The following is a 15,525-nucleotide window of genomic DNA, read 5'->3' as shown; positions in this document are numbered from 1 at the left end:
AGACTGACACTTTTCTTCAGATTCATCATTAGTTTTAACTATTTTATAAGTAAAATACCATTTTTCTTTTAAGAAGCTTCCACCTTAAAAAGCCTAAATTTGGAGATTCTGAAATAGCTGGTCTTGGAAACTTAATGAACCCCCTGCTACTATCTCAGTGCTGGAGCCACCTATACAGAAAACCTTCTGAGACCCTTACTCTGCCACCATTTCTTTTTTAACAATGTTTTCTTTTCCCCACTGCACAACCAGACTCGGCTCCCTTCGTGCTCATCCACCTATAGTGTTTCTGAGGTATACTTGCACGTGTTCTCTCACAGAGTTGACCTGCTCGCCCATCACCCTTTTTTGATTTTATTTACTTTTTTCATTTTTCGCATTGCTCTGTGCACAAGTGGGGAAAAATCAGCTGTGGGGGAAAATTCTGCATGATCGCCCTGCAACCATGTTCAGCGTGGTTTTAAAATCACCATATTAGTCTGGGACCACCATGATGTAAAGTCCAACTAGGCACCTGCTACATAACATAGGAGCATAAATTATATGATGAAAACATCATTAATTTTCTCTTACATTAAAATGAGAATACTTCCATAACGGACTTGCAGATGCCCAGACTGCAAGATGCGTCACCAGTCAGTTTGACCTATTTTAACTCAATGGTATTATTGTAAATAGAAAGGCTCTGCAGAAATGGATGTCACATTATGATTACTAATTACCTTGCTAGATATAGGGTGCTTTATGGATATCTGAAGTTCATTATTATTTCCCAAAAGTCTGGCTTGAGTCTGTTTTTTAGACCAAAATGCATATACTGTTGTAAATACTTCCGTATCAACTTCATGATACTCTTCTATAATTTAAGAGTATAGTACAAGCTTAGCAAGACTTGAAAAGAAAAATACATTAAATTGTAATTAGAATGGAAAAAAGAGATTATTTAAGCTTGGCCTTTTGTACCATTTTTTCAGGGTAAAGATGTTAAGAAAAACTAGAATCCACAGTATCACAGGATAAAAACAGAATTTATAAAATACTGTCAGATGAATGCCATTACCCACTGTGTAATGATCAGGCTTCAGCACAGTGTTACAATTGATTAATGGATGAGTATCAAAAAGATGGATTTGAGGTTTTCTGTAATATTGAATCAATCTGGAGCACATAGAGTTCATTCATTCTGTATTTTAAAAGAATCTCTTAAAGTTGACAAAATCTCCTAAAAACAGGACAATTCATTCTATCTCACTGTAGAACCATAGTGAGCAAAGTTCTAGACCTAATATTAAATTGAAAATTTTGCTCCATGTGTATGAACTTGGTGCCCAAATGAAACTCAAGCTCCAAAAAAATGTTACTTGACCCATGGAGATACTGTCCTAGGTTAAAAAAACCCAACACTCTATAATTCACTTTAAAACAAATCTTGTGCCTCACTTTTTAGTGATACCTGGTTTATAAATGCACTCTTTAAGGTCAGAAACATAGCTCCAAGAAACACAGTGCTTTATTATCGAAATGATGTAACATTTGATTATGACTGTGAATACACACACACACACGCACACACACACACACATATATTCTTGATTTTGCGTTCTAGTTTGGGCCACTGTGACTAGATATTTTACAGATGTAAAGTAAATGACTTTGACCCAGTTAACATACAGCCTAGTTTTTTTAAATAGTGTTCTGTCAGTCGTTAATGGACTGTTTTGTTGACCATGCTCACAGTCACTCCTGCGGGTAACATGCTGATCAGAGATATTGGTCCCTAAATTCTACTTTACATACACTGATCTTGTTAAAAAATACCACTATTGAAAATCCTATAAAATACAAACACATGCCAAAAAGTGAAGGTAATACTGATAGAAAAGGAGGATGTAAGACTTCAAGACTTAAAGGTATCATTCTAGGCAAATGAGATTTTAGACAGTCTCATAAGCAACCACGGTGAAGTGGGGAAGACGGGACTCAGCTGGTATTATGTGATGCTCTGTGTCTGCACACTGGACTCATTCAGATTAGTTATGTTTACTCCCTCACATAAGGATGCTTTTACTTCACTGTATCAATGAACATCATACAAAATGCAAACATAAAGAGCTCACCTAATCCATCACTCTGTCCCTGAGCAGGATCAACTGTATGTAAGTACTGTCTTACTGGTGTGTGTCTAATTTGTCCTCAAGAAACTTTAACCACTCAAGCAATCATTCCTAGCACTTCTTTATCCTTATTAATACAAAGGAGTTTTTTCTAATATCAGACTATGAACAGGCAAAAGATCTAATAAAAAAGTTTTTAAGGACAAAGAGATGCTTACCAGATTTTCTGTCCAAGACAAATAATTGCTTCTGGCTCTGCCAGGAGATAAGTTGTTTTAAACATAATCAACTATCTGTCCTTAAAAGCATCTGATACGTATTCTGCAGTTTATTGTGCTTCATTATTATATGAAGGCTTCACTTTTTTTATCATGGTTATGATCAAAACACCAATATAGAATAAGTAATAATACTATATTCATACACATAAAAAGACACAGAGTGTTTTTCTAAGCTAATACAGGGAGCAAGAAATTAAATTTAGTTCTTTTGAATGAAAGGCAGAGGCCATCTTCATTTGACTAACCATTCTTCTGAATGAGCTGTGTGATTTTAAAAAAAGCTCTAGATCAACAGGCATCTCAGCTTGATGCCACTTTGTTTTCCACAGATCCCACTCTCATAGTTCTTATCAGCAAAAATGGTGAACTTGCTCTTTTGCATATGAAGGAAGCGAAAGGAGAACTAGACTCATCTTGCTTTGCCTGCAGCTCCAACCATTTGTTCTTTTTGCATTCTGGAGGGATCACTGTCTTTGAAAGGAGTGGAAGCCAGTGTGTTTCCTTAGCGGGTAGTCAGGCATTTATGGCTCTCCTGCTTGATCAGATTCCCAAAACTATTTTGCCTTCTCCATAGCTATCAGACTGTGGTACTGATTAGTGATCTTGGAATAGTCTACCTCAACAGAAAAAGAAAATTGGAGTATTAAGGGTTTAATGAATCCTGTCCGCAAAGGAAGTCTTTGGGATTTATAGTAAAGGGTCTGCTAGCTGAAGTATTAGGGTGTCAGTGTGAGAGTGTGCAAGCAATTTGTCTTTTATATTCTGTCCAAAGAGAAGATCTTTATATCTGAAGATGTGGATAACCTGGCTGTCTAGTGAGCCAGATCATGTGATGTAGTTAAAAAACTTTTTTCCAGCTGATCTCAATTCCTTGCTTTTGAAACATACTGTGTGAAATCTAGATTGCCTTCTTTTAAACTGCAAACTGAAAGTATAAAAAAAATATGGATACATTCTTCTCTGGGGGCAGGAGAACACCCCATCTGTTTTGGAACAGACCATTTGAGCTGAAATCCAAAGGAGCATCAATCAAAATTGAAGATTTCTATGGCAGCTCTAGATATTTGAAGAGGCAAGGAGGGACTGGACATTCTCTGGACTCCATAAAGGATGCATAGGGTAGTTTCTAACCTCATAAGGGACTCTTCATTTAGAAATACAGGTTAAAGTCAGGATACAAGTCCATCAATGATCAATGTCACCTGCTATTATTTTGGAAAATGGGAAGGGTTGCTATAGGTGAACAACCTTCTGACCTCTAAATATGGTAGAAGTTCTCCCAAAATAAAGTATTGTTCAGTAAAGCCCTAAAAGCCTGCCATTTGGTTTGATCAAGGACAAGAAAGGAGTAGTGTTAACTATATTGCATAATGTCTGATATCCAGGGGAAAAAAGAACCACACTTCTGATAGGAGCTTAAGGTTGTTTCTTGTGCCTACACCTATTTCTTCAGTTGTTACTGCAAGAAAATATTTTTCTTAAGCTGATTCCAAGTTCAAAGTTTCTTAATGTTGTACATCCAGGTCATCATCAAATAGCTTTGGACCTTCAGAAAATGCCAGGAACACACAAGCAATAGAAATGGAATCAGTGTTGCAGAAAGTCGACTGAATGTGCCTTCTGACAATGGTAGAACAAAAGCAAAAAAAAAAATCACCTGTTATAAGAAATTTCTGAAATCTGTTTTGCATAAACAGTCAATGTAGGTTCATCTTGAGAAATTTAATTATTATTTTAATTTTTGAGAAAAGCTTTGGAATTGGATGCATTGGTAATCTTTGAACTAAAATTGCCAAAAAGGCAACTGACTGTGCTATGAGAGAATTTTTTAAGGTGTTACACACAAGATCTTTAATTAAAGAAGTAACAAATCTTCCATTAGAAGACAAACTTGGATCTGTATATTCACCATTGTGAAGAATTTGAGGTAGAGTTTGCTTCCTGCTTTCTTTTGTAGAAAACATCCATGTAGAGTCCATTTTCCATCTCAGAGTCTAATAATAAAGAAAAGCTTCTTTTCACCTAATCCTTTTTATTGTCACCAGTTCCAGACCTGGTAAAACTGTGGGCATGGTCAACTGAAGGCTGTTTGAGAGGAATGGGCAGAAAGCTTTTTAAAACTTCTACTTACCTTTAGTTACAGCAAGGTTTTTATAGTTTGTTGAAGTCCCAGCATTATAGGGTAGTAGTACTATATACCTACCTGGAGAGGTTTTTCTTTTCTCTAGAGCCCCAGTCAGCACCTTAACAATTCCACTTGTCTAGAATGAAATAGATGCTCTCTCTCTCTGGTTTGATTCAATTAAATATCAGCAAGTTTCTTTAAAAAGTGATTCCCTTGTGGCAAGAGAAGTAGATCTGTAATGCTCTAAAATGGTAAAATAATGATAAAATATAAATGATAAAATATAAATTCATTTCCTCTTCGAACTTTGCAATCTGCAATAAGGTTTTTCCCTCTTTTATGAAAATAATTTAGCTTCATGCCTGTAATTTTTATAAATGTTAGCAGGAGTATTTAAATGAATTTTCTAAGAGTGGAAATATATTAATTAGCAAGGATGCTGACTTAGCAGTTGTGCAGTATAGTATGTGTGTAATACATATATAATCGACTCATTATCCAGTTGTTACAAAGCATAGTAATCTTTTTAAAAATAGCTGTAGTTCTCTTAAGAAGTTAATTAGACCAGATTGACTTCACTTACATTTTATCTTAAAAATACTGTACAAAATTTAAAATAACTGATTGACCAACAGAGGAAAGTCTGAAGTCTGCTGATTTATAAAACTACACTTAGGTATGCAATGACCCCATTTTTTATCTTCATTTGTATCTCAGAGTTTTTATTATCAGCATCAATCTCTCTCTCTTTCTCTCCCTTTCCTCCAGCATCTGCATGTGCTATGTGTTTGGCTGAAAGTGTAATGAAGGAAACCTATTGATCTGCTTGTTGCAAGTATAGCAGCAGATGAATGTTCATCACAGTGCTATCCCCTGCTTTCCAAAAAACAGAAAATAAAATGTGAGCATGAAAAATTAGTTGCAAAGAGGGAGACACTCAAGTGTATAGCATGCCATCTGTTTTATTTAGGCTCATTGATAGGTTAGCGCATGGTGTCTTGTGTTGTGAGAGATCTGCAAATTTTTGTGTTAGTTTTCTCTCCCAGAGAAGAAATTACTTCCATAAACATAGTTTCGGGAATATATATTGGCTGCACACTGATTAACTGGATTTGATTGTATACTTAATTTGTTAATAAAATGCTATAGATTATGATTATAATCTTATCTGATAATACAAGAATAGGGGGGCCAGTACAGGGAATTAAGTGTTCAGAGAACTAGAGGAAATACTGTTTCCTGCAAGAGGCAGTTGATCTGTTGAATTCATGACTTCAGAAGCTCATTCAGTCAGAGACTGCAGGAAGATTTTTAAGTGCTCTAGATTAAAGTATAATTATCTGTAGTATACATTACACAATGTTGTAAATAACTGAATCTCATTCTTTAAAACTTAAGTGAAGTAAGAGATTGTTCCTCCTTCTAATTAGGCTAGTTTGAAAAGAACACAATGTTACAACACAGAGAACTGCAAGTCTGACTTTCAGGCACTTGCCACCAGCATAGACTCTAGAATTCAATTTTAGTTACAGGCTCTTAAATTCCAGGACATTTACACTGCGCTGCACAGCTGGTTTGCGTATGTGTGGACCACTTACATCTCAAAGGCAGAGGGGACTACTTTTGATATTCCAACTCAAGAGCATCCTCTATGTGTGCACAGAAAGTCCAACATTTTGAATTTGTTGCATTTCTGCAAATTCTGCATCCAGGGCTTACAGAAGGCTTTGCTGGCTCTCCTGCACTAAGAAGGTATACCAGCTTTCTGAAACCTGGCTTGGGAATTTTTACTGTGACAACCTCTTACACTTTGTAGTTCTTTTTTTGAATTGTATATTTTTTCCCTTTTTTCCAAAAATATCTCCCCCTATATTACTAACAAGTGGACCAATTTTTACAGTTAGTTTCTTCTGATATTATAACTTAAAACTTTCCAGCAGCAGTTTGCCAGATACTAAGTTTAGAAGAATGAATTCAACAGTGATATTTGTCAGTGCAACTGGTAGATAACTGAAAAAGTTGAATCTTCAGTTAATTACTAGGCACTAAAGAATGCTTTGATATCAGTATTGTTTTTCTAATTATGCAAATATTTTAATATAAAAGAAAATCCTAAGTGAATATCCACATACAATATCTGAAACTTRAATTGCATATTGTTAAAAGTATGTTTCTAGCACTGTTTCTGAAGATCTAACACTGTTTCAGAAGATCATTAGAGTAACAACTATAAAAGTATGAAAGTAATTTAAATAGATCTGATATACCAAAGGTGGTCTTTAGACTTCCAGTCGAAAGTAAGTAAGTAACCCATAATGAGTAAATTATGGTGTTTTCTTATTGGGCAGATTACCAAGAAAATAGCTAGTTTTGTACTCAGTTTTTATGGCCTGGATCTATACATTATTTTAAGTATATTATATGCAAACTTGACACAAGAGTAGCACAAAGTTTATATTTTGTTACGTAAATTAACTTCCTTATGTGTAATATAAATATATCTCATAGATAGGGAAAGCACAAACAAAATGAGTCACACTTAGGTAGGGAAAGCACACACAGCATGAGGATTTTTCTTTTTCTTTGCATTTTCTTTTTTTAAACTTTTCAGTCTGTATGACTCACCTGGAGAATATTTTTGCAATATGAAGAATTTCTATACCAGAAAACTGGTCATGGCATTCAACAGTTACAATCTCAGGGTGACATAATTTAAGGGGGGAAGTGTTTTAGGGGGCAATGGCCAAGAAGAGCAGAGCTGTGCCTTAATATTTATTAATCATTTTCACTAACATAAGATCATTGTCATGGCGTAAACAAAAACTGTTCTTTGGCAATTAAAGCTATACCTGGGCTCAGGGACACAAGATGAACTAAACATAACTAGTTCCTCTCAGTTCCTTTTCTCTGATTTCAAGCAGAACTCCAGCAGGTGGAGAATTTGGTTATAAACATCTGGCATAAATACACTAATTCACTGAAGAAAAATTGCTGCATTAAATTGAGGTTGCCTGCCTCATTGCCTTATGAACCCCATATCCTTTGTAGAGATGCTCTTTGAACTTTGAAATAACATTTTTCTAAGTTACCTCTGTTTTCATTGGTGTGAATGCTGAGGTTTTCATATTGTTTCTGGATGTGGCTGTAATTACCATGGCTGCCTTGTCCTTAATAAGATCCACAACATGAAAACAGGCCAGAAAAAAAGTGTGTCTTTATATATCTGTGATATCTACAGCTCAGAATTGAATGGACACATCAAAGCTGCTAGCCATTTGTGCTTTGTACAGCTATTTTGGTACAATGTAGTCTTGCTTCTCTTTGTTATATTTTGCAGTTGCTAATGGAACGGTGAGTTTTTAAGTAAGATTAGAATTTGTAGGTATTTCTCTTTCAGATGCCAAAAAGAGGTCAGAACTTTGGCCTCAGCTACTTGGCAATTCCCATTGAAAGGGTTACATTTTTTCTATTGCGTTTTGCTTTGCTAATAGTAGCACTGTCCTCTGGGCTTAAGAAAAAACAAATGAATTAAAATTCTAACTTTTAGAGAAATATAGTTTCCTCGGTGCCTATTAAAATGCAAAACTATGAAAAGTCAGTGATCTAGTGTCCTAATCCAGAGAAAATAGCTTCGATGATAGTTTTATCTTCATTCTCTCTATTTAGATTAGTAGCTGTGCAAAAATCCTCTGTAGCATTTTCTCTGCAATACCAAAATGGAGAGAGATTTTTGCTACAAGAACTAGATGTTGTATAAAGTAAGGCATTCATGACAGCTCGTGAATGAAAGTACAGCAAAATGTCAAGTCACATCAGTAAGGGGATTGCATCATTGCAGTAATCTGATCAAGGTACACATGAATAACTTCACTGAATGCTGTCTTAGATATCTACAATAAAATTCACTTAAAAAATCATTTTAAAAATCTGCTACTATATTTGTATTTGCACTTTTTTAATATAATTTATCTTTGTTTGCCAACTGCTGAATCCCAAATTATGTCCATCCGCAACTCATATACTGAAAATAGAAGCCAAATTTTGCCTAGTCCTACTGCTTCTTTGCTCATAGTCCTACCTTGTGACTTCTGCCAAATAAAATTATCCCATCATATAAATATTTTGCCCTTTTTCTTTTGTTCTCTACTGATAAACTCAGTCCAAGCACTAGGTTCATTTACACAGAACTATTTCACATTCAGGGAAGTGGTAAAACCTGGGATTTGAAAGGCATCTCATTTCCTGTTAAAGATTTTGGCTTAAACTCTATCTATTCAGCTTACCAAAACCATAATATTTTTTGCTTATTTTTATTTTGGTGAAATGCTTGCCAGCTCTGCATTTAGCAAGCAGAGAATAAATAAAATGCAAGTGTCTGTTAGAAAGGATAGGCACTGAGAAATTGAATGATAAAATGACAGATATATTCCAGATAATGTTATGTAATGTTTTTTATTATAAAATCAAGTAATTCAGAAATAACTCTTCACCCTCCTCCATTTGAAACTCTAAAGTTCTTTGCTTTTTTTTTTCATGGCAAGATATGTCTTTACGTTTCAATTTTAAATACAGATTTTTCCCTTTCTTCTTGTTCTGTAAAAAAGCGAGACATTTCATCCTGCCTTATGGTACAGATATATAATCTGTTATGAATCAGTAAACCTATATGAAACAAATTAGATCAAGTCAGAGAACTATGAGTATCATTTTCCTTTTGATTGGTTGTAGTTTAGGCTCATGTATGTAATGTGCATTTGCATTTCCCAATGTCAGTCTTGTCACTATTTGTTTATAATTACATCTATTTAAACAAATTTTTTCCGTTTTCTTATGCTGTGCCCCACCTTGGACTGTATGGTGTCAAACTGTGTTGATAAGATACACCTATGAGATTTCCTTTCTAGCTGGCCTTTTTTTTTTTTTCATTCAGAAGCAAGCTGCACGCCAGCATACAACATTTAATATTTATTTCTTTGGATTGTACTATTTAATCAGTTTCCTTGCGAAGCCAGACGTTGGTTTGTAAACTGCTACTCGTAATAGCAGGCAGTGCAACTGCACTCTACGTTCAGATCCCAGCTGCAGCCTAACACTGCAGAACCAGCTTAAGTAACACAGTCTATGGAAGATGAGTCTAGAGTCTGAAATAATAGTAAGCAAACCAAAGTTGAGCTAACTTCAATTACATTGCTTTGGGGCTTTTGGAGTAATCATTAATGTAAAATGCCATCAAGCGTGATCCATTTTACATGCGTCTCTAGTGGACAGGAACTGTTTTAACACATGGTAATCAATTTAAATAAACACAACAGCATCAGTATCAGTAATATATAGTCAGTGTGTTCCCATCAGTATTCCTTACATTAACTTCCTGTTTTCCAGTTTTTAAAATGCAGTTTTGTGACATGGAAAAAAGTTTTAGCTAAGCCTAATTACCATATAGCTTTTCATTTAAGAGCTGGAGGGGGAAAGGTTTGTCCTTATTCATAGTATTTTCCATATGCCTATTTATTTTACCAATTTCCACAATTCGGTGCTGCTAGAAGCCCAACCACAGTAATGTTCTGTTTTCAGCCTGGGGTGCCGAGCACCCACTGCTGTGTGGAAGCTAGTGGTCGCCGTTGTGCTGGACCTTGCAATCTGCACTGCCAAATTCAAGACAGCTCTAAAGGAATCTTACCTTTCGAGCCTTTGAGGATTCTTTTGAGGTTCAAAGCAGAATCCTAAATGCAAATCCTCTTCCTGCATTTGTATTTCTGATTGCTTTCAAAAAGAACTTCTAACTTATCTTAGACAGTGTAGTTCTCTGTGCAGCGTTTGCTTGATTCCAGCCTCTTCTTTCCATAGCTTATGAACTCTCTGAAATAATTAAGTTATTCATCCATGATGATTCTGATTTCACTTTAACGATTCTCCTCAGAGGAATATAGTTTTCTGCCTCCGTGGGTAATCTAGCTCTTCATACAGTAAATTCCCAGTACTGGTGATTTACTGCTCAGATAGATTCACAGACTGAAGCTTTGTTTTCTTTGCAGTTGTTGTTCCCTAGATGAATCTTAATTTTAAAAAGTTTTATTCATTTTTATGTTTAAAAGTAAACAAGTTGAGATTTTGTCTGTTACGAGTACTTTATACATCAATGACTGTAATGGACACATTACCTCTATTTGCTACTTTTTGTGCTCTTACTCCAAGGCCTTCAGATTTGATGCTCCTAGCTCATTTGAAAAGTTTAAGAAAGTTTAAGCAACATTCATTTACATGAATTCTTTAACATAAAGAACATCATGTTGTTTTATGTAGCAGTGAGGAATATGCTTTTTTCTAACACAAAAATACTTTGATTCTGTGTCACATGTAACTCCAAAAATTTAAATTTAAACATTGGGTAAATCTAATCTTCATTAAGGACATTCATAAAAGTATGCTGTCAATTTAAAAGTAACTAGTGGTTAGTTTTGCGCATGCTTTGTCAGACATTCCTAGCAACCACACTAATCATTAATTTCTAGGTAGAAAACCTTCCTTTGGAAAAAATGTGAAAGGCTTATACTCACCACAGCTCTCAGTGCTAGCATTAATTACTTAGTATGCAGTACAGAAGCATATAATTTATTGAACACTGATACAGTTAGAGGAGTTGGATAGAAAAAAAGGGTTTTAACAATAGGAAAATATGCAAGTCTCTCATTTTTGTTCTTGAAAGCCATGTACCACACTAGTGATGCACTTAACAGATCGGCAAGTTACAAACTTCATGTGCAGATAACTTAAGAACGCCTTCTAGCATACTTTAGCCACAGAGGTTGTTGCAGGCACCAGAACTGATCAAGATTCAGTGACTAAGGAGACTGTTTAGATCTTCCTTGTTCTGTCAAATGAAGGAGGAGGCCACAGGGAAGAGGAGGAAAGGAGAAGCAAGTAATCCAGGAAGGCAGGGATAAATGCTGAAGTGCCATTACTACACAATCCTCCTCTCTCTTCATGCAGACATTCAGTGATTTCCCTTGATTTACATACATAAATGACAAATCCAGAGATGTCTGCTAGGACCCATCTCATTCTACCCGAGCTCAGTCAGATTTTCCTGGAATGTATTTCCCATTTATAGACTCTGTAAATGTATATTTACGTACAATTTTTTTGTGATACAGACTTTTAAAACCCTGTAAAGAATTCAAGATATTATACATTTATGACTTTTGTAGTGCTTTTTCATTTTTTTTGAAAGCCACAAAAGACAGTAGTTTCACAGCCTTAAACTATGTCTGTGCCAGGAACATTTTATCAATGTAGAAAAATTAGACAGACAATGTCCTCTGACTGGGGACACAGTTAAATAAGAAAGCTCTGATTTCTATTCATATAGTAAAAACACATATGCAAGTGAAATGAATGGCATCAGCAAAACAAGAAGCTAGTTTATGCTGTGCTGTGTTTTCAGCTACTTAGGAACTATGTCTGTGCAGATTTTCTGATTGGATGATATGGGGAAAAATATGTTTTATTCATGCTCATATAATTAAAAAGTAGTCCAGCCATTCACTAGAGTGCTAATAACTGTTAAAATGTCCAACCAAAACTGCTGGCAAAGACCAGTGTAAGAAGCTGAAATTTAACTGTAAAAATGCTTTGAAAACATAAAAAAACTGGGTGATGCCTTTTTGTTGACTCGTTTAGCCTGAAGACTGATTGGTCAGTTGATTAGTGGCTTTTAAAGTTTATCATTGTTTTGGTTTTGCTGTTACTGTTTTTCACATGTTCATCTTTTTCTTAGCGTAGAGATATGAGGAATGTCACCTCTGTAGTCAGCATCCAGGAGGATAGATTGTAAGCATGAAATATAGGTCTTAGGCTTTCTTGGAGATTAAAAGTTTGATTCAAAATCCTTGGAAGGTCATAGGAAAGATGCTTGTTTTTTATTCCCAGCTCAGAAGGCGTAGGAATAAAAGTAACAGAAACAAAATGTTCCAGAGGGGTCTCTCTTCCTTCCCCACCAACATTTGTTTAGGTATTGCCAATAACTCGGTATTAACAAAACTGAATCATGTTTCCCAGTTGTAGCACATGGGGTGAATGGTGAATACAGCTATTCTTCTTTAACTTCAGAAACTGGGAGATGAGATAGTTGTCTGCTGGAACAGAAAATACGATGCTATAGCAGAAAGCATTGAATGAGTACCAAGGAAGACCATATTGCATTCTTTGTCTCCAGGTTGATGCAAACTTCATGTTTTATGCTGGACTTGTCTTAGTTTATCATTTGTAAAATAAATCTATCCCTCTGCTTCACAAAGTTATTATAGAAATAAATGTCTTTATGTGTATAAGGGCATTTGGTATTGCAGAATTGAGCACAACAGAGAAATCTGTAAAGAACTAAATAGTTCCCCATTCAGGACAGAGATTGGATATTGTTTAGTAAGTAAAGCATAAAATTAGTTTTCCAACATAGAGGGTGAAAAGAAATAGCCTCATCTAGTCTGAAGCAGAAGCCCTACTGAAAAAAAATACGGTGAAATTAGAGACCGTCTTATAATGCCTACATTTCAAAGGAAAAATAAGGGTTGTACAGATAACACTGATCTGATTTCCTAACAGTTAAGTGTTTCACTTAACCTTATTAATGTTACGTGACTATATTTGGATGAAGAATTTATTTTAAAACTCATAAAATCTTTTGAAATGTGATTTCAAGGGTCACACCATTGAGGAAAAGTAGTTTCCATTTCTTGCAGTGTTATGGGAATTTGTTTGTTTTGATGCTGCATTTAAATTGACTGTTGCTGGGGTCCAGGAAGAAAAATGTGAAAACAGTTGAAATTTCATTTGAAAGCAAAATATTTGTAAAGTAATAGAAACAAAACTTATTTTAAGATGTTAATCATATTAATGTATGCCAAGGGTCAGAGTAATTTATTCTGTGCTTTGACAACAGTTTATGTACATAACTTTTGTATTTTTAGTCCTTCTGAAAGACAGCAACTTAAAAAGCCAGTTGAACTGGAACAGGCAAGGAGTTGAAAAGGTCTTAATACTGGTCAGACAGGAAATAATTCAGACACGTAACACAYACTCCTAAGGCCAAGTGATTCATCAGTCAACTTGCCAGGTTGTGAGATAGTATGAAAATAAGACTGAATAGTAGCATAATAGCTACACAGTGTACAGAATTCTCAAAGCTCCGCTCCAGGCTCTTCAAATGAAATAATTAAGGGAGAATATTTGACTTATTTTATCCAGTGATTGTTGTTTAACAAGTGCAGGAAACATATCTAAGGAACAGTGTTACACATGAAAGATATTGCTGTAAATTACTGTTTTCCCATATGCCTGCTACTAAATTCTTATTCAGCATAAAGCCAGCAAGAGTTTAAACATGTAGAACACTTGTATATATACATTCACACAGCAATTTGCGCAATTATTTAAATTCCTCCTCCTCTCATCTTACTGCTTTTAAACAAAGAATTGTTTATGAGGTTTTTTAGTAACAGGTATGCATGTGCCAGTTGGTCTACTGTAGTTAACATCATCACTGTTATCTGAAGAGAATAGAGGTCACAATTTTCCAAACTGTTCCCCTCCAAGGAATGGCCAAAATTGATGGGAAATGAGAGACAGAGGAGACCGGGAGCAAATAGAAAGGATCACTATCATATAGGTTAATTTTACATAGATCTTTCCAGTGATAGCATTTATTCTTTTAATAACGTGCAATACGTTAGGCAAATACTTCCTATTTCTGTGGCAAAGAACAAGGGCAATAGGGATCTCTTTCTCTTATGCCACTTTTGGAAAGAAAATTTATTAGTTCTGCCTTCATTTACACTATCTACTTCTCAAACTGAAGCTTATTTCCAGGGCATTTGGGGCTTTTTAAAGATTTTCATTTAAACCTATAAAAGATCTTGTTCACAGCTAATTATACAAGTAGTAGAATTTTCAGTTTTCCTAAGTGCAAAAGAAAATATCATCTGACTAATCCAGGATTTAAAAAAAATTTTTTTTTGTTCTCTGATTGGTTATTCAAGTAAGATTATATCTAAATGAAATCTGATTAGATTCACTTGATTTAGTAATATATATTTATTTATATTTACTAAAATATATTTGAATGGCCTCAAGAAGGAATAAGGCTGCCTGTTTCCTCTTCTCTTTTCAACTCCTCTTTCCTTGCAGGTGAATTACTGGATAGTGTCTAGTTTTATAAGAGAGCAAGGGAAATATATGAGCAGGTTTCTCTCATCTACCCCCAGGAAGTTTCTCTCAGGCATTAGTAGTGTTTACTTCGCTTTTAGAGACAGTCTTTCAGAGAAGGAAGATGTCTGTCATATGCTTGGAGGCTGATAACAGCCTGTGCAGGCACCTCACAGCACAGCAACCTGCCTGTGAATGTGCTAACACCATCTTAATTAATTGGATCCACTCAGCTGCACGGAGGGAGGGAGTCTCCTGTGTTGCAGCAAGCAAGCACTGGTCGAAGCATGCTGCTTTGGGATTTCTTCTCTGAACAAAACCAGTATGGACTTGAATGGGCCCTGTCCTGCTCTTAGAATATCAGAGAAATGTGCTCTCTGTCTGTTCCATGCTCTTCTTCATGCAGCGTATCTGTATGCTGCCCCATGCTTGGACTTGAGAAGACAAAGCTCAGCTCGTGGGTTTTTTCTCTCATACAAATGTAAATGTTTCATAAAATTTCCTGGCATGAGATTAAAAAAAACACTTCCTTTCTCTTGCATCTTTTAATTCTCAACTATCAAATTTATGTAGCTAGTTTGTAGTAGCTAGTTTGCTTTCCCATTAGCTTTCTGGCCTGGCCTTCTGGCCTTTCTGGTTTACTATTTTGTCTCCTTTGTTGTTTTAAAGGCTTTTGCATATATCATGGTTCTTCCTGTTTTATCATTCAGTGAGGCAGTTAGCTTGCAGTTTAGGTTGATGTGTAAGATTTTGTTTGAACCCTCTTTTAATAATAAACATTTTTATTTTCCATCTCCAGGACAAG

The 15,525-nt window shown here is 35.4% G+C and overlaps 1 protein-coding gene across 1 annotated transcript in view; it reads left to right on the top strand.

Annotated features, from left to right (window-relative positions):
* The window catches only part of LOC112978593 (gephyrin-like), a gene marked incomplete at both ends in the record, with an annotated part of 234,005 nt that overhangs the window by 205,918 nt on the left and 12,562 nt on the right, over positions 1 to 15,525 (top strand). The window contains 1 exon segment of the mRNA XM_026092193.1: positions 253 to 294. Coding sequence (XP_025947978.1) covers positions 253 to 294 — 42 coding nt within the window.

The sequence above is a fragment of the Apteryx rowi genome, unplaced genomic scaffold (genome assembly GCF_003343035.1).
Source record: "Apteryx rowi isolate R43461 unplaced genomic scaffold, aptRow1 scaffold_945, whole genome shotgun sequence".
NCBI classification, from domain to species: Eukaryota; Metazoa; Chordata; class Aves; order Apterygiformes; family Apterygidae; genus Apteryx; species Apteryx rowi.
The sequence above is the reverse complement of the archived record's forward strand: the minus strand, read 5'-3'. Positions and strand labels throughout refer to the sequence as shown.